General features: G+C 39.6%; 1 protein-coding gene and 1 long non-coding RNA gene across 2 annotated transcripts in view; one reads left to right on the top strand and one right to left on the bottom strand.

The window, feature by feature from the left end:
- Positions 1-10564, bottom strand: part of LOC124230059 (uncharacterized) — a 28256-nt gene extending 17692 nt beyond the window's left edge. The window contains exon 1 of the long non-coding RNA XR_006886062.1: positions 10376-10564. This is a non-coding gene — a long non-coding RNA (uncharacterized LOC124230059). The remainder of the gene's footprint in view (positions 1-10375) is intronic.
- The window catches only part of WARS2 (tryptophanyl tRNA synthetase 2, mitochondrial), an 86730-nt gene continuing 70095 nt past the window's right edge, over positions 10557-27191 (top strand). Inside the window, exon 1 of the mRNA XM_046645801.1 lies at positions 10557-10748. Within this exon, the coding sequence (XP_046501757.1) occupies positions 10572-10748 (177 nt within the window). The 5' untranslated portion in view covers positions 10557-10571. The remainder of the gene's footprint in view (positions 10749-27191) is intronic.

The following is a 27191-nucleotide window of genomic DNA, read 5'->3' as shown; positions in this document are numbered from 1 at the left end:
AACAACTATTTATTGACCACTCCCTGTATGCAGGGTATGTGTCATACAACCTCAGGCAAGGCTGGTCACTGCTTTGGAAGACTCTTAGGAGTGCACGGAGAACACAGACGGCCAGGAGACGGTGCAAAAGACCCCATAAAACATGAGGGGACAAGAGGAGGGTGCTAACCCCATCTTGGGAGAAGAACACGTCTTTCGTGGCTTTATAATAGATAGCCACCATGTCTTCACAGTACGTTAAGGAAAGACATACTGTTTGGATTATAGAAAGTGGTGTGAAAGCATCCGGTTTGGGGAAAGCAAATGAAAACATCCCTTTTTTGCCCCTAAGCCTTGTCCATGTTCGTCTTGTTTTTTTCCAAGTCCCTCCCTTATCTTGTCACAGGCTGTGACTCCTCATGAGCTGCATAGGATGCTGGCTCTAAATAGATTCCTGGGAAATAGCCTGAGAGGCCTGTGTTATGCCAGGTCGTGGGAGGCAGTGAATGAAGGGACCAGGCGGGGACACCAGGACAGGAGGAAAAGGAACCCACCCAACAGCTGGATCTGGTTAGCAGAAACCCCAAGGCTGGGATAGACAAGCCCAAAGGGCCCAAACCTTGATAACATCAGACCAGTCTCCAGAGATATTACTTTTGGGATTCTCTACTCCCTTCCTCATCCCAACTGTCCTCCAGGCAGGGTTAGATGCCCCCTCTGGGCCTCCACCGAAAACCCACTTCCCTCCCTGGTGACACTGCTTTAGGTGAGGCAATCCTCTGTTCACTTGTCACGCCTATTAAGTTGTAAGTGTGTGTAGTTTAAGAATTTTCTTTTATCTCCAGCATCTACCATAGTGCCTGGTTCAGAGTATCTCAGAAAATATTTGTTTCTATTTTTTAAATTAAAAAACACTGGAAATCCTCAAGGTAAAGTAAAACAAAGACACACACTTAATCTCATTGCTTTTTAAAAAATTAAAGACGTAAAAGTTCTCCTTTCATTGCCTTCCTTTTTCTTTTGCTAAAACATATATCAACACATACAGCAAACGTTGGTTGAGAGAATTAATAAATGAGTGAATAAATAAATCAAATAGAGCTGAAGAGGCCAAGGGAAGGAATGTCAGAAGTTAAGCCAACAATCAAAAGGATGATCTCCCCATCTAAAGACCCTTGACTTCATCACATCTGAAAAGTGTCTTTTACCATGTTTCCAGGCATCAGGATTAGGAGCCCATTATTCTGTCTACCACAAACACTGTGGGGCAGAGAGGTAGGAGATCTAAGTACTAACTAGTCCAGACTCTCCTTCTAAGAAGCACTTTGATCTCATTCACTTTCCCTCTTTGGATCTTAGTTTTCTTATCCGTAAACTGGGGAAAGTCATTTAACAAGCATATTATTAGCCATGCACATTCTAAACCTTAGAGATACAGAAGAAAACAGACAAAAGTCCCTGCTCTTATGATGCTTACATTCTTTAGGAGGAGAAAACAAATTGAATAAAATAAGTTAGACGGTGATAAGTGTTGAGGACTGATGAGGAGACCAATGTGTCCAGAGGAGAGCAAAGTAGGGGGAGGTAAAGGGGACGGAGGACAGAAAGGGAGACTGGGAGGGAGAATGCAGATCATTTGGGCCTAGAGGTCTTGGCGAGGACTTGAGTCTTTTCCAAATGACATGGAACGCCACTAGCAGGTTTTGAGCATGGGAGTGACCATGATCTGACATACATTTTAATGCGTTGCTCTGGCTGCTGATTGAGAAGAGACTGAAGGGCACAAGGGCAGAAGCAGGCAGATGTGTTAATACTTCATTCTCTTTACCTTCACATTTTTGCACATTGTTCATTTGCATATCTATGCTTCCTTCATGCACTTATTCCTCCTAAGGGCTCCCTGCTCCTCTTTCCAATTTAAAATTCTACTCTACCTTCTTCAGGAGCCACCTCAGGACTCACCTCACAGCGGTAGGGGCACGCAGGAACTTGTTATCCTTTGCCCCCCCCCCACCTTTGGATGAGGAAACTGGAGCCCAGACCCTTAGGAAGCCTGGCTGAGGTTGTATAAGTAGTATGTAGTGGAGCAAGGACTGCCCCTACAATGTGATTTGAAGGAAATTAAAAGATCTTGATATGAAGACGTTTTCCCTGAAATTCTGTTTTCTGTTTGCAGTCTCATCATTAAATTGTGATCTTGAAGAGTATGGACAGTATCTCACTCAGCTTTGTATACTTAGCACCTAGCATAGTGCCTTCCACATGATTGACACCCAATAAGTATTTGCTAGATGAGTAAATAACAGTGTCAAGTCCTCAAAAACCTGTTATGTGTTATTAGCATCATGTCTCCCCACGCTACCCCACCCCAGCACCTCATGGTGTTAAATGTGAGACAACTAGAAAGGTCTGTGAATCTATGAAAGCAAAGCTGATTGTTCTAGGAAAAGAAAGCTTATCTTTTTTCTAAAGATTTTTTTTCCCCTTTTTCTCCCCAAAGCCCCCCAGTACATAGTTGTCTATTTTTAGTTGTGGGTGCTTCTAGTTGTGGCATGTGTGATGCTGCCTCAGCACGGCTTGATGAGCAGTGCCATGTCCACGCCCAGGATCCGAACTGGCAAATCCCTGGGCAGCCAAAATGGAGTGCATGAACTTAACCACTCGGCCATGGGGCCGGCCCCTTATTATTTTAACAAAAGGAGTGGCACCAGGATTGGAGCAGAGTCTTCTTAACACAGTAAAGGTCAGAGCTAGAGACTCCCTTCTTTTCCTTGCCTCCTTGATTTCCAAGCAGTTCTAGGATACAAGGGATAAAATAAGTTTTAAAGGGATGTTATTCTCTGAGGAGAAACCAGTCCTATTTCATGTGACTTCTGTGCCCTAGGCATGCGGGTCTTGTTCTTACTGAGGTGATAACCAGCAGTGACAATATAACTGATAAGCGTAGTCAGGGCTAGTATGGCAGCTGTGCATGTCGACCAGGAGTCAGGCCCCAAGAAGTCCATCCTCATTCTGTCAGTGACCTTGCGGACTCATACTGAGTTATCTAGTTGCTAATATTTTAAAATTGGGGGACTTGAGTTTACACTTCCATGTCCATGCTCCACAATGCCCCCTATCCTGTTTTAACAACTTTACAAGAAATCTTCCCTTCAATACTTAGCTTCTCCATGGTGGGATCCACGTCTTTATCCTCCATGGGTCCCCAGCAACTTAAGGCAGTGCCAGGTTAATAGGAGGTGGTCAGTAAGTGTGGGAAGGAAGAAGGAAGGGAGGAAGGCAGGATAAGGAGGGAGGAAGGGAAGAATGCTGGCTTTCCAGTTCTTTTTGTCTCTGAGTTTTTAGAGTGGGAACCAGGAAACTAGAGGCAAGAAAAGAGGGTGATACATGTGATAACATATAAGAAGTATCATATGTGGTACTGGTGGTGACACAAGATTACCTTTTTAGTCCTTTAGTTTTATGGGCATGCAATAAACATGCACTAAATGACTTCTGAGTCAGTGAATAGTGTGAATGAATAAAAGTATTGCCAACTTTGCCTGACAACCTGTACAGCTAACTGCTTCTTCTGTCTCTTCCAGTTCTTACTCTGCCTGCAGGCTCTCTCCTCCAGCACCAGCTGCCAAACTGCTCCCTCCCAGGAGATGCATGTGATAATATTAGAAGACTCTTTGTTTTGAATTTATTACCTAATGATTTTCTCACTAACAACACTCTCTTCAAGTTAGTAACAGTTCTGTTCAATTCCTCCAATACCAGATTACCCAAGACAAGGCTTCTGGTTCTTCCACAGATTCACAATATAATAATTAAGGAATCAATGAGATCCAGCAGGACCATCTGTCAAAACGGGAGGCTATGTCAGCCTGTTGGCCTATACATATGTTTTTAAAGTACTGGGAGATCTTTGGGTTAAAAATATGACATCTGCCAAGAGCATAAGCTCATATAGATGAGGGCTGGAAGGAACCTTGAGAATCAGCTGGTTCAACCACTCCTATTTTTTCAGATAAAAAGCAGGCTAAGAGGTTAGGGGCTTTCCACTGTCACTTTGCTAGCTATGGCAGAGTTGGGACTAGGAATAAAGTCTAGTGCCTCCTGGAGCACAAGCATTTCTCTCTTGTTTCCCATTGCTTCAACTCTTCTAACGGAAGTTTATCCTCTTAGATGCAAAACTGATATGGGCAGATCCTTAAAAAGAGATGCTGGCAAATAGAGAAACTGATGATAAACAGGGAGATGATGCAAGCACAAGGGCTGACTCCAGAAATAAATCATATCTTCACGTAGTGTTTACAGAAATTCCGTTTTGAATCATTTCCATTGAAATTATTTTACCCACCACAGGAATGTTACTCCCTCCCTCAGGGATTTGACCAAACAGAAAGAGAAGCAGAATGGAGGGAAAGCAGTCATTTAGATTTATATATAATACATTAGCTGAGACCTAAGTAATAACCTTCAACTAATCAGAATATTTTATGCAGTCTGCTTTTTACTGGAAAGAACAAACCACAAGAAAGGAAGCATGTATCAGAGATTTTAAAAATGCTTTCAGGGCTTATTTTAGGCTTTAAAATTTTTTTTCCCTAATTCCCTGCACTACCTTTAAAATGTCCCACTGCACACTTCCCTCCTTCCCCTCACACGTGTTCATTTGTTCATTTAATCAATCAACCAATAGTTACTGGGCCTTCTTCTGATATACTCTGCTAAGTTGGAGATGAAAACATGGCCTTCCCTTCTGGTTTAATGCCTGGTTAGAAAGTTATCCTAAAAAGATTTAGATTTTTATCACATTTTTTACAGTTAATTTCTAGTTCTGTAAACGGATAGTAGTTCTGTACTGAATATTTCCAGATTCACTGCCTGCCACTTTGCATCCTGTTCTTGTTTCAGGTGAAGGCGGAAGAATTGACCTTTATGGACCAGAGAAATCATGTTCCTTTACCCTGAGGTTCAGTGAATGGGAGGAACCAAAAGATCAGAAGATCAGATAGTGGGAGGAGAGAAAGGCAGGGTTAATCCCTCGCTCCTCCCACCCCCCCATGACTCTCTCCCCACATACATCCATCCTCACACCTGCCAAGCTGTGAGTGGACAGTGACTATATTCCTCTCCTCAAGACCACGTAACCCACTTGGTAACCACCTCCTGGAATTCTCTCTTGGGTTAGCAGCTATCATATAAATCACTGTGACTGCCAATTACAAAACAATGAGTCTATTTCTGAGAAATCACAAAAAGCAATACAGTTGGGAATTAAGGGAACTGCTACCTAAAGTAGCTAGAGAGAATGAGAACAGGTCAAGATACTCTTCCTACTCACCGTCTGAGGAGAGGTCTGTGGAAAGCCACTTCATGTTCAGTTGGGTGAGAAAAGTTTCACAGTCTCTGTCTTTCATAAACCTAAGCCTACCATGGCAGGCAGACAACGAGGCCCAGTTTTATTTGGTTGAGAGTAGCTGCTGCCTGGAGCATGGTTTTGAGAAAAATTTTGAGGCCTATTCTCAGTATCTGTGTCTCAGTATCTGCCATAGATATGGGGTCAAGGGATATGCTCTGAAATGTGGATCCTAATTGTAATGCCTATCTCTGTGTCTCTAAATGAATCTAATTTGGAACAAAACAGGAACTGGTTCCCAGAACCACAAGAGTTACAATGCATGTCATCTAGGCCTTCTATTTTTTACTCATTTTGCAGATAAGTAAAAAGAGGCACATCAAGGTTAAATGGATCACTGAGGTCAGTAATGGAGCTAGCATGCAGATTTTCTCCGAGTTCATGCTCAGTTCTACTTATTAAGGACAAAAACTGAAGAAAAAACATAGCTGATTGCAACTGTCGGTGGGTTTTGGAAAGTCCAATGGAATCTGACTGGTTGAGGTGGGATTTGACCGAGATAGTGAGGTTAACACCTTCACTGTTTTCAGAAAGATCAAGGTATCTTTTGATGTTATTTTTAGAAAGACCAAGATCTAAGCATTATGTCTGACTCTGAGTAGCCACAGCTAGGATCCTTGCATCACACCAGATAGACAAGATGTGGGAAGAGGTCTAATGTAGTTTCATTACACAGAAAAAATTAAAAAATGCCCATCTAGAAGTTGCTCCAAAGAAAAGCTTTTTGGAGACCTTGCTATAGTTCTTTTTGTAAAGCATAAACTCAGAAGGGGAAGCCTGTTCACCCAGTTATGAAGTAGCTGAGAGCAAAGGATTTAAAAATAGAATGAGTATGCAGATAATATATAGATCTCTTTAGGGATGTACCATCTGGAAAAGATACAGCATACAGAGACAACAAAGTAAAATGCTCTTTCAAAACTTTAATTTGCTAATTTCTAAGCTACATTTCCTCCCTGGAACATATGTCCTAAGACAGGGTGAACAGTGGGAATGGTGTACATTGAAAATAATCTCTGGCATTTCTCCAAAATTATTCTCTCCATTCTAGATCCATACTTAATTAAGGGAGCAATTCTCTGTCATCTTTGAAGAATTGTACCCTAATGTTGAAACAGCAGTTTGAAGAAGAGTATGGAGAGAAAACATTAAATATGAACAGGCATTCCAGGGCCTGCAACATCCCCATATAATCAGTCCTCCTCCTGGTACTGCACACTAAGGACCCTGCAAGTAAGGGAGTCAGTTCTCTGAAGATCAATACATGCAAATTATTCACTTATGTCTGCTCTGAGTCTCCCCACCCTCCCCACTTTCTCCCCACCCTCCCCACTTTCTCCCCACCCCAATCAAAATATCTTCATTGTCGTGAGGTAGGGAAGAGAGTCCTTAAGGTAAAAAGTTGAATATGGAAAAAACTATGGCCTTGGCCTTTAGTTTTAAGGAAATAGTACTCTGAGAAAAATTCTAGTTTGCTCTCCACATCACCCAGTCTCTCCCTTAATTTGCTAGATGGCATCTTCCAGGAAAAACGTGACAGTAATGCCTTCCTCAAAGCCCCTGAGTAGCTTTCCCAAAGACCAGCTAAGCCTCCTGATGATTATCCTCATACAAGAAGATGCTATAATTTACACCTTTCCAAAAACTACGAGGGAAAGACAGCATCTTTTAACTAGGGGGTTAGGGGTGGAGAGATGAGAGCATTAACCCTCTGCAAATCAGCCATTTAGTTGCTCTGACTTTGAAACATGACACAAGGATGTGCCTTTAGGTGAAAGCTTTCCCTGCTTGGACCAGCCCTAGGCTTAGCCAGTTCAGCTTTACAGCAGTGTCACTTAGAGCACTCGTCTGGAGATTCAAGTTCTTTCTATTCCTGCTCTTGTTCACTGTGTGATTTTTGTCAAGGTACTTAAGATCTTTGGACCAGTTTCATCACCTATAAAATGAGGGGTAGAACTAGAATTAAGCCAAAGGTGAAAAACAAAAATCTCCATATCGTTCTTATACTTCCCCACATAATTTAATGACTCTTGGAAGTTTCCTCACTCAAGAGTAGACTCTGTCTCACTTTGGTTTAGGTCCATATAACGAGTCCAGTATAAGAGGCATGGCCAGAGAACTGCAGTTGTACCCCACATTCTGAAGAGAAAGGTTTGCCTTCATTGTAGAATCTCTTCCTCTATATTTGAAAAACATATTCAATATAAATGAAAGGTCAGAGGTGAAAGGATTGTGCTTTAAGTAAGTTTTGAACATAGATGCCATCTATTCTTTGCATTCTGCAAAATTCTTCTTTAAGTGAATAAATGTGTAGGGTAACTCTCCATTACCTTGATCAGCATCTAATACCAACCTGACACTTAGAATTAAATTAGAGAAACAAAATTGGATACTTTCAGACTTGAAGGCTGATTATACTACTAGAGCTAAGAGTGGATTTAAACTCTTTCCTTATCCCATTTAAATCTAACTAGATATAAACTCTCCATTACTGAGGAACAGAGGTGTGTCTGCAGAGGTGGAGGTTCCCCTTGATGTTCCTGGACAAGGAAACCTAATCCTTTCTTCTGACACACATGGTTGCAATAGAAAGTGCTCCCCAACTGCCCGTCTGGTTTTAATCTATTGTTTCAAGCAAGACAGGATTTTCAGGGAATGTTAAGGAAAGAGCAAAATTACCAGAACTTACTATAAAAGTGTTGATGAGAAATCAAATTTTAAACAAGTGTTCAAAATTGTAAGCATGAGCATATGCAGATACACAGTGCATGCTGTACATATATGACTATAAAAGGTTTTAAGTATTATGATAAAGTCTGCTTTCAATACAATATTTATATCTCATTTTACTAAAGCTTTTTGGCTTACCAAATAATAGCAATGGTAAAATATTGCCAGTAAATACAGTGGTGCTTCATTTAAACAATACTGTGGGAAAACGAACTATTCCATAAGTGAATTTTCCATGTAACCAAAGTAACCTGCCTTATACAAACTTTTAAAATGTTAACCATTTTGCATCAAGACATTTCAAAAGTTTATTACACAGCTTTCCTTTAAAAGATACACTGAATAACATCTTTTCCTCAAGATTCAGGATTAACATTTAAAATATGCTGAGCATACTGCACTTCTCAGAAGAGCAGAAGATGGTGAGCTTTTTCATGATGCTTTCCCCAACACCAAAAGGTTTCAAAATGCCATTGTAAAAAAGTACAAAAGCAGACAAAACTAGCTTATTTTTAACAAGTCTAGTGTCTTTTCTGCTGTCAGCTGTCCCTTCTGGTTGTTAAAAGCGTATCAACCTCTGACAATTAGTTATGTACTTTGTCAAAATAAAGTTTAGATTCAAAAGATGTGCCTACTCTGTGCAAGGCACTATACTAGGTGTGAGGGGAAATGTAAGAAATACAAAACATAGTCCTTGTCCAAGGAGCAACCTTGCTGGCTGAGTGACACTCAAGAGTCACCAACTCACCGCTGTGGTGGGCAACACAAGTTATTACTTCTAAGTCTGAAAATAATTTACTTAAAAAAATACAGATATTGAAATGATTACACTTATGTTCTGATATACCTTCTTCAATGAGAGTATGTCTTGGAAATATTTCCCATGAAAATATTACTAGTCATGTGAGTCTTGGTAGATAAAAGGCTAAAATTACTGCTTGAAGAAATAAAGTGGGCAGGCCCTTCGACAGCTTTCTGCTAAAACCCACATCTTATCGCTAGGCTTCAGCTTACAATCTGGATCACTGAGGATGTCAGAAGTCTAATCTTGCTAATTCCTAGGGTTATAGAATCTAATAACATATCTGTAAAAAACTGTATTTTAATGCTTTGCTGTATATATGAGTACAAAACATTTAGGCATTTATGAAACTGCATGTTTACAAGAGATTCGGTATATCTTTATAAAGATCAATCATCACTTCCACTGGCAAGGTCTCCTTCCTGGGTTTCAGTAATACCACATTGTTTGGGTTTTTAAATATCTTTTGGGTACTCCTTTTAATTTCCATCATCTGACCACTTTTATTCCACAAACTCTACCTGGTGGTCTCAAAGATTTCCTTGGTCTCAATTACCGTCTGTTTTGTAGTTCAGACCTCTCTCCTGAGTCCCAGACCTATCTAACTGGTGTCACATTTGGAAGTACTACAAGCACCTCAAATTTGACAGAGACAAAACCAAACTGATCGGTTTTGTTGAAGAATGAGATTTGATTTCCTTAGTTGCTTATTTTTTTTCCTTCATCCCTATAATTCCTTCCCTGTTTATTTCTGTATTACACCAGTTATGCTTGAACTCTAGCTGTACTTTGTACCACTCATGAGATTTTAACGTATCGTTTTAATTTATAAATTTCATCGTAACCTCTTAGATTTCAGTTCCTGTAAGAGTATGGGCATCTTTATTGCATTTATCTCCTACCCTTCGCTATGGTAATGTGGTAATTTTCAGTATTTGTTCAATGGATAAATACAACAAAACACATTTACAGAATTCTGACGAATCTCTTCCAACTACATTTTTACTGATATATTCTAATCTGTCAGGGAGCTTTTTTGGGGTGCACTAACAGAAGCAGGAATACTGTGTTCACTGTTCTCACAATTTAACCCAAAACAAAAAACTTCTTCTTTCACGTATCACCATCTTCTGAAGACTTCAGGTTGAAGCACCACAATCCTAACCACCCTTCCTCCCCAATCTCTGTTTGCTTCTGTAACACCTCAAACCTGAATCATTTATCCGCTACCCCATTAGGCTTCTACACTTCTTGAAGGCAGGATAGTCCCTCTTTGTATCTTCAGTACCTAGCAGATGGTAGGTTTCAACAAACGTTTGCAGATCGAAAGAACGAATGTGGCCACATAGGTCTCAAAAGACCACTTACTGCCCTCTAAGAGGACTGGGGAGACCCCATTCCTAGAGAAACTTCTTAAAAACTGCCGCAGGATGGCTAGGATCCAAAAGGCAACTTACTTGACTTTCTTCCAGTCTAAAACGCTGCTACTAATATCCCCGAAGGAGATGCTCCCTCCAGGAAGCCTGAGGAAAGACTGGGTCGCCAGAGGAAATTCTAAAGCCAAGTCCCACCCGGTTCCCAACCCCACCTGCTCCGCAAACACCAGACTCCCTCTGGCAGCCGCAAAGCGGACAGCCCCAAAGGCATGGGCGCATGCGCAGCAAGAAAAAGCGGTACGAATCTGGGACTGGCTCTCTAAGCCGATGTCACTCAAGCCAAGACGGCTCCGCCCTTCTCAAGATGGCGCTGCACTCAACACGGAAGGCGCGTGGGTGCTGGAACTTCATCCGGGCACTTCATAAAGGACCCGACCCTGCTCCCGCTCCCCAGGTAACCAGAGTTGGCCTTTCTCTTGCCAGTTTCCCATCCCGTTAGGTCCTTCTCGTCCCCCTTCCCTCCTTCCATTTGCTTCCTTCTTCCCGTTTCCTCTGGACAGTACCAGGGGTCTCTCCTGTAAGGTCGACTTGCCTAAGACTGCCCTCCTACTCGGAGCGTGGCGACGTTCAAGGATGCGTGATGACGTAACGCGCCCCTGATGGGAGGAGCGCGCTGCTCCCGGCCCGCTTGGCCTTTCTCTTTCTCCCTGGTTTCGCAGCACAACAGGTGTTGCCCGGCAACACGGGAAGCCCAACGAGTGAGCTTATCGCAGCCCAGAGGGCGGTCTTTCCCTGACTGCCCACCTTCTCATTGTTCCGTTACTGTTTTACCCTCCTTTCCCTAACAGCAAGACACGGGGCCAGCGGCGAAGTTAGAGAAGACGGCTTGTTAGGAATTGGGCGGTTTAAGTCGATGCAGCCTCTTGACTCCTCTCCCGGGCACTGTGGGCCTTGAGCAAGTGTCAGTATATCTTCCGCTCTGGTTCCCCCTCATGCGCCAGTGTAGACCCGTGTGTAGCAGGTCTATGAAGGAATTACAACAAGCTGCCGAAATGCGTCGTCCTGCCCTGTGCTTGGAAGCACTGCTGTTAGCATTACTCTGTCGTGCTGAGAGCATGGGCACGGCCTTCAACCTGTCCCGTCAATATTTGCAATTTTACCCTCATGGCAAAAGAAAAAAATATATATATATATGTATATATTTTATAAATATATACATATATATATATACGAGTGTTTGTGTGTGTATGTGTACCTGTTCACTCATGCAGACATTTACTAAACGTCTTCCTAGTGCAATCTCAGTGCCAGATACTTTGCCATACATCTCTAGGGAGATATCTTCTGGGAACTAGGGAGAAACTTGAGATTCTGTGATTATTAGGTGATTTCCTGGCATCCTTGCATGTTCATTGTCATAATGGGTAAGTGTGAGGATTTTGTATGGTAACTGGTGTATTGGAAAGAGCGCTAGACTGGAAGTTAGGAAACCAGAGGTCAAGAGATTTGTCTGCCACTTGCTAGCTGTGTGACATGACGAGACACTTAATCTCCCCGGGGTTTTATTTTTTTAGCAAAATGGGTGGAGGAAGTGTTGGACTGATTGACGCATTAATGTTCCTTCGAGCTTTGAAAAATCTTTGGCTCCATGATTATGAAGCCAAAGTAAAGCAATGAGATTAATTATGAAAACCAAGATTTAAGTTCAACTTGTTTTTCTAATCATCTCATAAATTCTGTCCTTAAGTTTTCTTCATTGATATGGGCCTCACAAGATTCTTGTAAGGATAAAGGATATATCAGAAAGTCCTTTGTAAAAACAGCTGTTTAAATGCTATTTTAAATTTCAAGCAGTAATGTTAGGTAAGAATTAATTCAAAATTACATAAATCCATCAAATGTTCCTCTCTTTGAAGTTTGAGGGTTTGATTCTGCCGAACTAGAATTGGTTGATTACTACATTTATAACTAATAGTGTCACATTAAAACCTTTGGTACCAGAGTAACTAAGCCTTAGACCCAAACTTCCTCTCATTCCGAGCTCAAGAGTTGAGGATGTCGTGAGAAATAGAGAATCAAAGAGAAAAAGAAAACAAAGCCCCGTAACGATTGCCCAGGGAAGTTTAGGACACTAAATCATTATAAATGCTAAAGAAAAATTTCTTAAACCTCTACTGTTGTTTCAGTGGCATTTATGAATATGGTTATCTTAAAGTTAATCAACTGTTAATCTAGCGTGTTTCAAGATGTAGAATTTCCAGAACAGATTAGCGTTCCCAAACGTTTAATTTGGCTTTAAGTAGAATAAGAATTAAACGTAAGTGAAAGCAATTTTGTGTGTGTGTGTGTGAAGGAGATTAGCCCTGAGCTAACATTTGTACCAGTCTTCCTCTATTTTATCTGAGATGTCACCTCAGTGTGGCTTGACAAGTGGTGATAGGTCTGTGCCTGGGATCTGAACCTGCAAACCCCAGGCTGCCAAAGTGAAGCACGTGAACTTAACCGCTATGCCACTGGGGCTGGCCCCTGAAAGCATTTTTTTTTAAGTATGTTTGCATATAATTTTCAGTCATTAAACATGATAGCTTGAAAGACTAATGCAGTCTTTTGAAAGACCAATTGAGAGAAGATAAAAAATTGCATTCATAATGTAATTACAACATTATGTTTGTAAATAAATATTTATATAAATATATGCACAAGAAAAAAAAGACTGGAAGGAAATGACCGTTCTTAACTTTTTTTGTTTTGCTTTGGTTTCTCTGAATAGTACATTAAAAGTGATTTAAATTTTCTTCTTTAAGCTTTCCATATTTTTTACATGTTCTAAATTGAAGATATATCACTTTTAGGCCCAGAATAAAGTTTTAAAGCATCACTCTCCATATAAATGCATAGTCATTAATATCATTTGTGATATTTTAGGTCTCTGAGAGAAATATGTGTCCCAGAGTGTGGTTCTTAAAATGGCCTTAGAAAAGGACTACTAAAAATTTATGGCTACTTTTCCTGTATGTATCTTCTTTTTCTCTTGAAGAGCTTCCTTTGAAGTCAAAGAGATTTTGTGAACACGTGCAGAAATATGTGAAGGAAGAATTGGATTCTTAAACCATATGTGTTAGACATTTTTATGGTATCTCATAACCTTTGTAGAAAACAAAAATTACTTCACGAGAGTATAGTATAATAGAAAGAAATGTGTATTTATCATATGGATGATTCTATCAAAAACTAAGAAATAGCCAAGTTGCTGGTTATTTGTTTTAGCTGCTCAATTACTCCCTGAAGTGAGAAGCAAAAGTGGATGAGCCATGGCAGTGCTTTGTTGGGAACTGTGACTGCTGGAGTATTGTGATTCGTAGGTTGTTTTAGTGTTTTCTTAAAAAGCAAAATCTTGGGTAATAAGCTTGACATTGCGGACTTTTTGTTATCTCAAAGGCAAGCGTTCGCCCCTCAAGGCTAGATGCAGACTTGTTTAAAATAAAAACGGAAAACAGGAATAACGGTGTATCAAGCCATACTCATTCCAAGATGTCCACAATTTATATGAAAGTGGTTTATTTTGCCAGGTGTTGCTTGAACAAAAACTATCTGACGAGTCTGACAAGATGAGAGTAGTCACAGAGTCAGAGGAATGAAGATCTGACGTGTTATGTTTAAATGCTGATGGCATTAGGTAAATTTAAGTCTGTCATCATTGGCCAAACACAGAATCCATACTTCTTTAAGCACTAACTTATGATTGTATTTTGCAAAGAGTGAAATACTGATGGTTAGTAGGTTTTTGCAAGAATATTTGTAATTATTCAGTTGAAGTATAAAATGTCCACGTTTTATCACAGTTGAACACCGCAGTTTATTATTAGCTGTCCCAACCTGGGTTTGACCAGTCTTAGCATACTATTCCTACTGTTAAAGGCCACTAAGTCTAGCCATTAAATGAAGAAATCATGCCTTCAAAACAATAGGCAATGTATTAAATTTTTAATCTTGTATATAGTTCTCACAACAAGGCTTTTTAAAAAATTGCTCTCTTTTTCAAATTTTTTATTTAAAAATAATCTTAGATGTACAAAGTTGCAAAATTAGTGCAGAGTATTCCTGTATGTCCTTCACCAAGCTGCTTCTTACATAACACAATGATCAAAGCCAAGAAATTAACTTGGTGCAATACTGGCTACAGACCTATTTCAAATTTTACCAGTTTTTCCACTAGTCTCTTCCTGGTCCAGGATCAAATCCAGGATGCCATATTGCATTTAGTTGTGTCTCCTCCCATCTATGGTGCTTCCTTAGTCTTTCATGGCCTTGGCACTTTTGAAGAGAATTAGTCAATTATTTTGTAGAATGTCTCCCAATTTGGATTTGTCTGATGTTTTCTCATGATTAAAGTGAGGTTACGGATTTTGGCGAGAATACCATAGAAGAGATATTGTTCATAACAAGGCTTTAAGGCAAGTGTGTTAGCACCTTATTTTAAATCATGAAGAAATAGACTAGTTAAGTAACTCGCCTAATGTCACGAAGGTAATTAATTGTGGGATTAGGATGGTAAAATATGGGGTTTCATTTCCATATTTTGCAATTAGTATTTGTTATTTTAGATTTCTGTGATCTTTCTTTTTTTGTATTGTGGTAACATTGGTTTATAACATATAAATTTCAGGTTTACATCATTGTATTTCGATTCTTGTGTAGATTACATCGTGTTCACCACCCAAAGACTAATTACAGTCCATTACCACACACATGTGCCTAATCACCCCTTGCCCTTTCTTCCCTTCCCCTCTAGTAACCACCAATCCAATCTCTCTCTATGTGATTGTTTGTTGTTGTTTTTATCTTCTATTTATGAGTGAGATCATACGGTATTTGACTTTCTCCCTCTGACTTACTTCACGTAGCATAATACCCTCAAGGTCCATCCATGTTGTCACAAATGACCAGATTTCATCGTTTCTTATGGCTGAGTAGTATTCTATTGTGTATGTATACCATATCTTCTTTATCCATTTGTCCCCTGGTGGGCACTTAGTTTGCTTCCACGTCTTGGCTATTGTGAATAATGCTGCAATGAACATAGGAATGCATGTGTCTTTAGGTATTCATGTTTTCTTGTTCTTTGGATAAATACTCAGCTGTAGAATAGCTGGATTATATGGTATTTCTATTCTTAATTTTTTGAGAAATCTCCATACTGTTTTCCATAGTGGCTGCACCAGTTTGCACACCTACCAACAGTGTATGAAGGTTCCCTTCTCTCCACATCCTCCCCAACACTGTTGTTTCTTGTCTTGTTAATTTTAGCCATTCTGACGGGAGTGAGGTGATATCTCACTGTAGTTTTGATTGCATTTCCCTGATAGTTAATGATGTTGAACATCCTTTCATGTGCCTGTTGGCCATCTGTATATCTTCTTTAGAGAAATGTCTGTTCAGATCTTTTGCCCATTTTTTAATTGGGTGTTATTTTTTTGTTGAGATGTATGAGTTCTCTCTGTATTTTGGATATTAACCCGTTATCAGATACATGGTTTGCAAATATCTTCTCCCAATTGTTGCATTGTCTTTTTGTTTTTTTGATGGTTTCCTTTGCTGTGCAAAAGCTTTTTAGTTTGATGTAGTCCCATTTGTGTATTTTTTCTGTTGTTTCCCTTGCCCAGTCAGACATGGTACTTGCAAATATGCTGCTAAGACCAATGTCAAAGAGCATATTGCCTATGTTTTCTTCTAGAAGTTTCATGGTTTCAGGTCTTTAATCCATTTTGAGTTAGTTTTTGTGTATGGTGTAAGATAATGGTCTACTTTCATTCTTTTGCATGTGGCTGTCCAGTTTTCCCAACACCTTTTACTGAATAGACTTTCTTTTTTCCATTGTATGTTCTTGGCCCCCTTGTCGAAAATTTGCTGTCCATAGACAGTTTATTTCTGATCTCTTAATTCTGTTCTGTTGACCTGTGTGTCTCTTTTTGTGTCAGTACCATGCTGTTTTGGTTACTATAGCTTTATAGTACATTTTGAAATCAGAGATTGTGATACCTCCAGCTTTGTTCTTTTTTCTCAGGGTTCCTTTGGCTGTTCAGGGTCTTTTGTTCTATATAAATTTTAGGATTCTTTTTTTTTTCTTCAGGAAGATTAGCCCTAAGCTAACATCCACTGCCAATCCTCCCCGCTTTGCTGAGGAAGATTGGGCCTGAGATAACATCTGTGCCCATCTTCCTCTACTTTATATGTGGGATACCTGCCACAGCATGGGTTGATAAGTGGTGCCTAGGTCCACGCCTGGGATCTGAACCAGTGAACCCCAGGCTGCTGAAGCAGAGTGCGCGAACCCAACCACTACACCACAAGGCCGGCCCCTAAATTTTAGGATTCCTTGTTCTATTTCTGTGAAAAGTGTTGTTGGAACTTTGTTAGGGCTTGCACTGAATCTGTAGATGGGAAGTATGGACATTTTAACTATGTTAATTCTTGCAATCCAAGAGCCCGAAATATCTTTCCATTTCTTTGTGTCTTCCTCAGTTTCTTTCAACAATGCTTTATAGTTTTCAGTGTACAGATCTTTCACCTCTTTGGTTAAGTTTATTCCTAGGTATTTTAGTCTTTTTGTTGCAATTATAAATAGGATTGCATTCTTTTGTTGTTTTTTTTTTTTGAAAGATTGGCACCTGAGCTAACAACTGTTGCCAATCTTCTTCTTCTTTTTTTTTTTATTCTTCTCCTCAAAGCCCCCCAGTACATAGTTGTATATTCTAGTCGTGAGTGCCCCTGGTTATGCTATGTGGGATGCCACCTCAGCATGGCCTGATGAGTGGTGCCATGTCCGCACCCGGGATCTGAACTGGAGAAACCCTGAGCCGCCGAGGTGGAATGCATGAACCCAACCACTCAGCCACGGGGCCGGCCCCCACGGGCCTGGCCCCGGGATTGTATTCTTAATTTCTCTTTCTGCTACTTCGTTGTTAGTATATAGAAACGCAACTGATTTTTGTACGTCAATTTTGTATCCTGCAACTTTACCATATTCATTTAGTATTTCTAAAAGAGTTTTGGTGGAGTCCTTAGGGCTTTCTACATATAAAATCGCGTCATCTGCAAATAGTGATATTTTCACTTCTTCCTTTCCAATTTGGATCCCTTTTATTACTTTTTCTTGCCTGATTGCTCTGGCTAGGACTTCCAATACTATGTTAAATAAGAGTGGTGAAAGTGGGCATCCTTGTCTGCTTCCTGTTCTTAGAGGGATAACTTTCAGTTTTTCTCCATTGAGAATGATATTTGCTGTGGGTTTGTCATGTATGGCCTTTATTATGTTGAGATACTTTCCTCCCATATTCATTTTATTCAGAATTTTTATTATAAATGGATGCTGTGTCTTGTCAGATGCTTCCTCTGCATCTACTGAGATGATCATGTGATTTTTATTCTTCATTTTGTTAATGTGGTGTATACGCTGATTGATTTGTGGATGTTGAGCCATCCCTGTGTCACTGGAATAAATCCCACTTGATCATGGTGTATGATCTTTTTAATGTATTGTCGTATTCAATTTGCTAGTATTTTGTTTAGGATTTTTGCATCACTGTTCGTCAGTGATATAGGCCTATAATTTTCGTTTTTTGTGTCGTCCTTGTCTGGTTTTGGTATCAGGGTAATGTTGGCTTCGTAGGATGAGTTAGGAAGCTTCTCCTCCTCTTCAACTTTTTGGAAGAGTTTGAGAAGGATGGGTATTACGTCTTCTTTGAATGTTTGGTAGAATTCACCAGGGGAGCCATCTGGTCCTGGACTTTTATTTTGGGGGAAGTTTTTGGTTACTATTTCGATCTCCTTACTGGTGATTGGTCTGTTCAAATTCTCTACTTCTTCTTGATTCAGTTTTGTAAGGTTGTATGATTCTAAGAATTTATCCATTTCTTCTAGATTACCCCATTTGTTGGCGTATAGCTTTTCATCGTATTGTCTTATAATCTTTTGTATTTCTGAGGTGTCCATTGTAATTGCTCCTCTTTCATTTTTGATTTTATTTATTTGAGCCTTCTCTCTTTTTTTTTCTTGGTGAGTCTAGCTAAAGGTTTGTTAATTTTGTTTATCTTTTCAAAGAACGAGCTCTTGGTCTCATTGATTTTTTTTTTCTATTGTGTTTTTAGTCTCTATTTCATTTATTTCTGCTCTGATTTTTATTATTTCCTTCCTTCTGCTGATTTTGGGCTTTGTTTGTTCTTCTTTTTCCATTTCCTTTAGGTGCACTGTTAGATTGTTTATTTGAGATTTTTCTTGTTTGTTGAGGTAGGCCTATATTGCTGTAAACTTCCCTCTTAGAACTGCTTTTGTTGTATTGGGTTTCTGTGATCTTAATGACCTTAAAAAGGGTAGTGTTCTCAGTGACTTTTCCCTTAGCTTTTGTCTGCCAGGTATTGTCCATCCAACATGCAGCCTGAGCTCATCAGCATGGAGAGCTATCAGGAGCTACTATAGCCATCTTGGAATTTTGCTAGATGATAACTGCCACTTTGATCAGGCTACTTCATCTCTCTCTGCTTTTCCTAAATGGTAAAGAAGTGTTGTGTGGATCCACCCTCAAGCCCCTTTTAAGCTCAATTAGTCTATGAATCCATTTGTTTAAAATGCTGTTTAGGTTGGTTATCCTTGTGAACTGATTTAGCTTATTAGAAATAATATTGTAATTTTTAAAAATATCTTTGAGTAGCTAATGAAAATTACTGCTGGTAACTGCTGAAAATATGGAGGAGAAAGAGTAGATAAATGTTGAGGATTTATGCTAGCAACTATTATGGCAGCCACAGCCAGGAAATGCTGACCCCAGATCCTTTCTCAGCATATCTGTTGCATGGCTGCAGCTTACAGAACTGTCTGCAGAGGCTTACACAAATGTATATATTTAAGCCTATATACATATGTATCCCTGTTTTTCAGAAAAAGAACTACCATTTAGCTAGTGCCTGCTGTGCGCTAAGGTGTTGTGCTATGTGCTATACATACTTTATCTTATTTATTTCTCAACAATCCTGTAAATATTATTCTACCCAGTTTATAAAGGAGGAAACTAAGGCTCTGAGAGCTTAGGTAACTTTCCCAAAGTCTTCAAGCTAGTAAATGGCGGTGCCAGGATTCAAACTCAGCCTTGCCTGTGCTTTTCCCACTTGACCAATAGTAGTCTCTTATCAAATAAAATCTTATATGAATCCCTGTTAGATGAAACAGACAAAAGGAGAGCTTTTCTGAATTAAGGAGTAAAAGAGTAGCTAAAGCTCTGCTTGCTTGACCCCCTTCCCCCGCGCACCACTTTCCCTCCACACACAACCAGGGACCCCCGCGATGGTGCCACACAGTCCTGGATTTCTTAAGATGAAGTTTGAAAAATACTTCAGCTTCCTTAAATATCCAAATGAGTTTGTTGGCTTAGATCACGTACAATGGATGATTTTTAAGGAGCTCCCCTGTAAATGAATAGTTTGGGAATATTTACTTTGATGTGTATGTATTTTATCAATAAAATGCAATGTTTTTTCTATTTATGTTAAGCAACATGAGTACTTGAGATACTAGCAGTCAAATTTTCTTTCCTTCCTTCCTTCCTTCCTCCCAAACACAGCTTGCTTCTGCATAATATGCTGGTCTTTGTGCACAAAGATGATACTATGGGTTCACTCTCAGTCACTATTATAACTCACCTGGCCTCTCGCCTCCTCACAAAGAACCACTTACTAGTTCTGCTCTTGATTCTATTCTATCATCACCACTCAGTGTTCAGGAATTTCTCTTCTAGAGGCTGCCGCATGAGGCCTAAGGCTTCTTCCTGAAATTCCACAGGAGACATTTACTCATTTAGAGTAGAAGCTTCTCTGCCTGTGAGACACTAAATGCAGAAAGAGAATTTATAGGCACAGAGGTGATGCATTGACTCCAGCTTGACTTAATTTAACTCTACTCAGGCATTTACAGTTTTCTGTCTATATCATTTCTTAGCAATACCCTATCTTTTATTCCCAGTTGGAGGTTAATAACGTTTTCTTAACTTCCCTGCTTACTGAGTAAAGCAAGGTCATATCTAGGTCTTTGTTCCACCCCATCATCTGAGTTCTATTGATCCTCTAATCATTTATCAAAGTTCATCTACAGTTCTTTTTTTCTTGGCACACAGTCTTCCTTGCATCTGTTGAACCTACTTCTGGTTGGCTAAGGAACTTCCTTTCTGACTACCTCTTTCTCTCCTAAAAAGCGGAGCCGAGCCACCCCGATTTCTAACCCTTGAGGATTCTCACAACTTCTGCTTCTCGAGCCCTTGCTGTCTAGCCTGGGATGCTAACCATCATGCAGGGATGTAATTTTCTCCTTCGCATTCTGGTCCTGATTATCTGGCTGTGACTCATTATAGTGCCAGGCAACTAATTCTACTGTGGATGCAGCCCTGAATGACTTTGGTTATGTTGATTCTTATCAGGTTCTTAGGATGATAGTTGTAGACTTTTCATCAAGGTATTTGAAAGCATAGAATAAAATAACAGATCTCACCTAATAAAACATTACCAAATGGAATCTATTACTTTCATTAATAAGAATATCCTATTCTAATATAGCACTTTGTAGTTTCCAATATGCCTCATGTATTCTCATTTAATCTTGAGTACAACATACAAAGTTTCACTATTTAGCCATATAAAATTTTACTGACTGATTAAATTTTCATTGTTTTTACATTTTTTTTCCCAGTTTTGTAGTGATGAGAAATCTAAATACGTAAATAACAGTATTCCTTAAAGTTTTAGTTCAGTGGATATTATCTTCTTATTTGTACTAAAATTGGTTTAATGTTTAATTTATTTTGGGGCCCACTGTGATCATTTCAGTTGTTATTAAACATGGTGATGACCGGGGAGAGGTGGTACTAGTACATATTATTGGATGCTTACCATGTACCAAGCATGGTTTTAACCACTTGACATGTCTTAGCTCATTTAATTGTCACAACCCAATGAAGTCAGTGCTAATATTAGCCCCATTTTATAGATGAAGATACTGAGAGGTTAAATAACTCACCCAAAGTCACCTAGCTAGCAAGTGTTATTGCCAAGATGTAAACTCAGGTAGCCTGACTCCAAACTGTGCACTAACTGTAATAAAATGATGTTAAATTCTGAAACAAATTACCCATGTTAATATGCTGATAACTGCCTTGCAACTTTTAAATCAGTTCCATAAAAGCCACTTATATATCATTGCCATGGTGACATGCAGAGTGGAAATTATAAATCATCCTTTGTTGTTGCTGTTCCTACAGTCTTGTTTGGGTCAATGAATTATGAGATAGGAGCAAAGCTGTCTTGTAAATTTATCTCCATGTCTCTATTTGGCTACTGCCACTAGGATTACCCTGTGTAAAATAAAGGCTTTTAACACATGAGTCCCAAGGTGCATGTAGGAAGTTCTGTTTATACACAGTCTATAGCTGAAAGGTCAACCTGTGCACAGCCCTGCAGGCAGAGGGGAGGTGGTGAGTGCTGAAGCTGATGGATGACCAGGGGACCACTATCTAGGGTCTAGTTGGGATTTATGGCTAGAATACTTTATTCAAGAAGTAGCAGAGGTGCAAAGTGGGAAGATGGGAGAGATGAAAGTAATTGGTATTAAGGGCCATTTCTGCAAGGGATAAGTAAGAATTTTACTCTAAAGGATTCTCATTCCAAGGAGTTCTTCAAGGGTTCTATAATTCATTAATTAAAGAATTATAGAATTAAAGTAAATTATTACCAATTAGTACATTAATTAGGATGCTATTGAGGCTTTAAGATTAGCAATGTTGAACAAAGTCTACTTTATGTACCAAGCAAAGGGTTCCTCATGAACTTTTCCTTGTACTCCCTATGAACAGAGACTTTGCATGAAACATTCTGCTTTATATTCATTCACCCCCACTCTTTACTCTCTGTGTTACTTTGGACCCCTTTGGGGAAGCAGGAGAATATAACGGTGAAGGGAAATGGAGCTGTTTACTCAAATCCCTAATTTGGATTCCTGTTCTCCCAGGGGGAGAATGGTCTAAGCAGCCAGTTCATAAATTTGCTGGAAGAGAGAAGAGGTCTCTTGGGCTGGGGGTACAGGATGAAGGTAGAGTCCCAAGGGGGCTGTTAAGGACTAGACTATGTAGAGCCCCTGCCAGTTTTGGGGAGAGAGCCAGGTTAGCCCTCCGTGGGTACTAGTTAACTGGCCATCTTGGTTGTGAAGGAAAACCGCTCTCTGCAGGCAACTTCGGCTTCTCCAATGACTGGCAACTTCCCAGCCACCCCCATGCCACCAAGCTGTGAAACTCAGTAACCCAGAGAAGCAAGTGTCTAGAGGATAAACAGCCACATGAACATTATACTTGTCATCTTAAGGTTGACTGCTCTTCACTAAGAGGAAGTGTGGCAAAGCAGAAGGTGTGTGACTATTTGGATCAGTCAGGCCTGGCTCTACCACATACTAATTATGTGATGCCAGGCAAGTTATTTGGCCTCATTAAACCTCAGTTTTCTCATTTGCAAAGTATTAATAGTAACATTCACAATGTAGGAATTTTATGTGGATTCAGGATCCTGCCATATATATGAAGTCCCTTGGCTAGCGCACAGCACCTATGGGTCCTCTATGCTTAATGATGATTATTTCAATGGTGTATATTTTTACCCAGCAACCTTTCTCTCCTCTACCCTTTTCAATCTTAATAATCCCTGGATTTCCCCTGTCTCTGCACTATCCTTCCTCTCCTTCCCCACAAAAAATCAGTCTGACTAGATGAATCTCCCAGAAGCAGCACTCTTAATTGTGTTGTTCCCTTGCTCGGAAACCTTTGGGGGCTTCTCGTAAAGTTTAGACTTCTTATAGTCCCACATTCAAGACCTTCCACAGTCCAGATCCAAAACACTCCCTAGGCCATTCCTGTCTTACATGGATCCTTGCCTGGAGTTTGTAGAATTTCCAAGTTTGCTCAGAGCTATTCCCTTTTACTCCTTTGTTAAATCTACTGTCTCTTCTCAGAAAGGCCTTTCTTACCATTCTTGTCTGTATTTCACCATTCTTTAAAAAGGAAATAAAAAACAAACAGCAGCAACCACAAAAGCCATATATAGGTTCCAGAAAACTGTACTCTGAAGCTGGAAATGATTGCTTCCATTTGAAATTTTATAGGACTTTGTACCTTTCTTATAGAAATGAACACATCCCTATATTTTGTCTTTGTTTGTAGGCATTTTCTTTAGGACAGATGGAGAGCATGCTCTTTTTTATTTAGATCTTTTGTGAACACTCCAGCAGGAGACAGTTTATAAGAAATGCCTTGATTCACAGGTATAGCCATAGGCTGCCACTCAGCAGGCAGACCTCACCAGGAGTATGTTCCTGGAGGCCACCCCCGATTGTGAAAGATGGGGCAGGAAGGATTCTTCCTGTTGAGGCTTGGCTATGATAACTGTAAGTGTGAGAAAATGAGTTATTACTTCAAGCTCTGGCGTAATAATTCCTGTAACAGAAAGAGCTCAATAAGTATTTATTGAGTGAATGAATTCAGTGAAAAATAAAACCAATGAGACAAGACATAAGAAAGTGTGTACTGTTGGTATTTACATATTGTTGAATTTATATCATACATTTTTGTGTATATTTTTATGTATTTAGTTACAGAAGATGTTCAATGTTTGCTGCACTTAATAAGTGATCTTCTTATTGCCCTAAGTATCCAGATGTTTATAAGTGATTGGGAGATAATACTGATTTTATTTCGGTGATTTTCCAAGTAGGCTATTAATTTCCAACTTGTCGCTATAACTGACTTTTATTGCCACTCTAGCCCGAATTTTATTTTTCACAGGTGTAGCTAATTATACCAGGGGTTTCTACCTCTGTATATTATACTAAAGTTTGTTACCTCTTTATATAGAAAAGTGTAGACATAGTCAGGATGAAGATGAAAAGATTTTATTTTGAGGATAGTTTTGCCTCAAGAGATCGTCTGGTTCATAAATGTGCTGTATTATCTATACAACTCACGTTGTGTTTTTTGCTATTGTAATCAAGAGTATGCTTGCTTCAACTCATGAAGGAAATAAAAAGCTCATTTATTCTATCAACATTGCCATCTTTCTTAATTGACCATTTTAAGTCCCTTTAAAGCAACAAGTTAAACCATGCCTAGCACCGTTGCTATACAGATTTTGGTATGTTCTGCATAGGTGTAGAAAAGAGCCTCAAGTCTCACCACACTGTTACCTTATGCAGACAGTAAGGCCATTTGTAAGCTTCCAGTCTGATGCTGGTGCATTTTTCTTTGCACCATGATAGAAGTGGAGTATTGTGATTTAAGCAGAATTTATATCTACATTACAAAGAACTTATCTTTTCTTCTTTTAAAGTGGGTAGTGGCATTTTAGTAGTTGATAAGGAAAGTTTTATTGTTATACTTGCTTACCAATTTATCATTTACATGTTTAATTTTATTTTTTTAAAGATTTTATTTCCTTTTTCTCCCCAAAACCCCCCAGTACATAGTTGCATATTTTTAGTTATGGGTCCTTCTGGTTGTAGCATGTGGGACTCCACCACAGCATGGCCTGAGGAGCGGTGCCATCTCTGTGCAGAGGACCCAAACTGGTGAAACCCTGGGCCGCCCAAGCAGAGCGCACAAACCTAACCACTCGGCCACGGGGCCAGCCCATCATTTACGTGTTTAATAAAACCTGAAATCAACCTAGCATAATCATAGAACTATCACAGAATGTCATCTCTGTTAGAAGAAGTTTGATTGCCATGTCTTCCTGATAAGTCATTGACTATAGTGGCCAGACATCTTGTTAAATCAAGGACCAGTTGTACCCATAAATCTTTAAAATGTCTTGGAAATTCCATCATTTCAGCATCCACATGACATCTCCCACATTGTTTTTTATATTCTAAAATGTAACAGAAATTCTTTAGCAGACCATGTGTCCTTAATTTTGATTGGGAATATATTAACATATCTATGACTCAAATAGAGACACAGCTTATCCTCTCATCTTATTTTTCTGTCTAAAGAGCAGACTTTTTGGTCAAGCTTCCATGATACCTGTCTTCTTGAAATTGAAATGCCCGCCTTTACACTAACCATGTGGAGATAGGGTCATCCAGCTTCCATTTGGAGCACATGTTAGAAGGGATGGGGAGAGAGAGGAGTGGCCCTTCAAAAAGGAGTAACAAAGCCACGATCACTGGTGGGATTACTGTCAGCTGAAAAGCACTTTAATTTGTGTTTAATATAGAGAGATCATCAAAAAAAGCATGTAAAGTGGGAAAAAATAATTCTTAAAAATCAGGGGTTTTTAACCCTCTGTAGGCTCCAACTCTGAGAGAGAGAGACCAGAGTTGAAGAATCCAAAAAAGGAGATAGAGATGGGAGAAGATTCATTAGAGTGTGCATCTAAGGATTCCAAAGGGGTGGAGAATTTCAAAGAAGAAATGAAGAGCAAGATAGTGGTATAGTGTGATCAAGACTAAAAATTATCCATTAGAGTTTACGGTTGATATGTCACTAATAATATTAGCAACAACAGCTTTAGAGGAGTTATTGGTGCAGAAGATTAGTTATAGTGAGACGAAAGGTAAGGAAGTAAGGATTGCTTTTTGAGGAGCTGAATGAAAAGGAGGTGTCAGAGAGGATGAAAGGAGCTATAATTTTGCCTGCCCAAGCAAATTTCTTGGAGGTAGCGTCTTTTAGAATGGAAGAGACTTGAGCATGATTATAGGAGCCAGTAAAGATGGAGAGGCTGAAGATACAGGAAAGAGATGGAAAGAAATGCAAGAAATGCAATCCAATACAAATGACAACACTAGGAGCAATAGATCAACTCTGAGACTGGTATAGATGCCTGTGGGTCTAGATGAGTGTGCTGGGAATGTGATGGGAAATTCAGGAACTCCAAAACCTGGTGGGTATAATTTTCTCAGGGGGCTTAAGTCCCGAGGAGATGGGATAGGTTAGTGGTTTAGTGTATGGCCTCTAAAGCCAGACTTCCTGGGTTCAAATCCAAATTCTTCCGCTTGGTAACTGGATGTCCATGGGCAAGTTACTGAACTTCTCTGTAACTCATTTTCTTCATCTGTAAGATGAGTTAAAAGTTAAAAGCTTGAACTCTGTAGCCAATCTGCCAGGGTTTGCAGTTAGTAAGCTCTGCCACTAACTAGCACTGTGTGCATGGCAAGTCACTTAACTTTTCTGTGCCTTAATTTCTTCATGTGTAAAATAGAGACAATAATAGTATCTGCCTCAGGGGATTACTGTGAGCTTTGAATGAGTTAATATTTATAAGTGTCTAGAAGAGTGCCAGGCTCATTATAAGCACCATATAAGTTTAAAAAAAAAAGGGTTCAATAAGCAGTGTTGAGAGTTGAGACCCTAACTGAGATTAGAAACTATAACTTAGATTTATGGGTAGATTCTAGGTTGTTTTAAAATTTTTCACCAGGAGTGCTCAGCTACTGAGGTGTATGAGTGAAGAATGAGCTCTCTAGCCTGGATTCACGATTGGAGTTTTTGTGTGGCTGTTGGGACATAATGGCAAGGGGAGTTGGGGTTGCTAATGAGAGCATGGTCCAAGTGATGGACCTTGGGTCAGGCTGGGTAGGGAAGAAGAGAAGACAGATAGGGACTGCTGCAGGAAAAATGCAAAAATCAGAGGTTCTGATTTCTAAATGAGATTGGAGAGCAGGTATAGTGGGAATAAAAGCATGAAAGATTTGAAAGGTGGAAGGTTGCAGATTGAATAGAATATTGACACTTATGATTTCAACAACAGAGGAATTCTGGGTGATGACAAGGTCCAGGGTGTGACCATTGGCATAGGTGGTTGAGGTTGAAGAGATCAAACAG

The sequence above is a fragment of the Equus quagga genome, chromosome 18, assembly GCF_021613505.1.
Source record: "Equus quagga isolate Etosha38 chromosome 18, UCLA_HA_Equagga_1.0, whole genome shotgun sequence".
NCBI classification, from domain to species: Eukaryota; Metazoa; Chordata; class Mammalia; order Perissodactyla; family Equidae; genus Equus; species Equus quagga.
The sequence above is the reverse complement of the archived record's forward strand: the minus strand, read 5'-3'. Positions and strand labels throughout refer to the sequence as shown.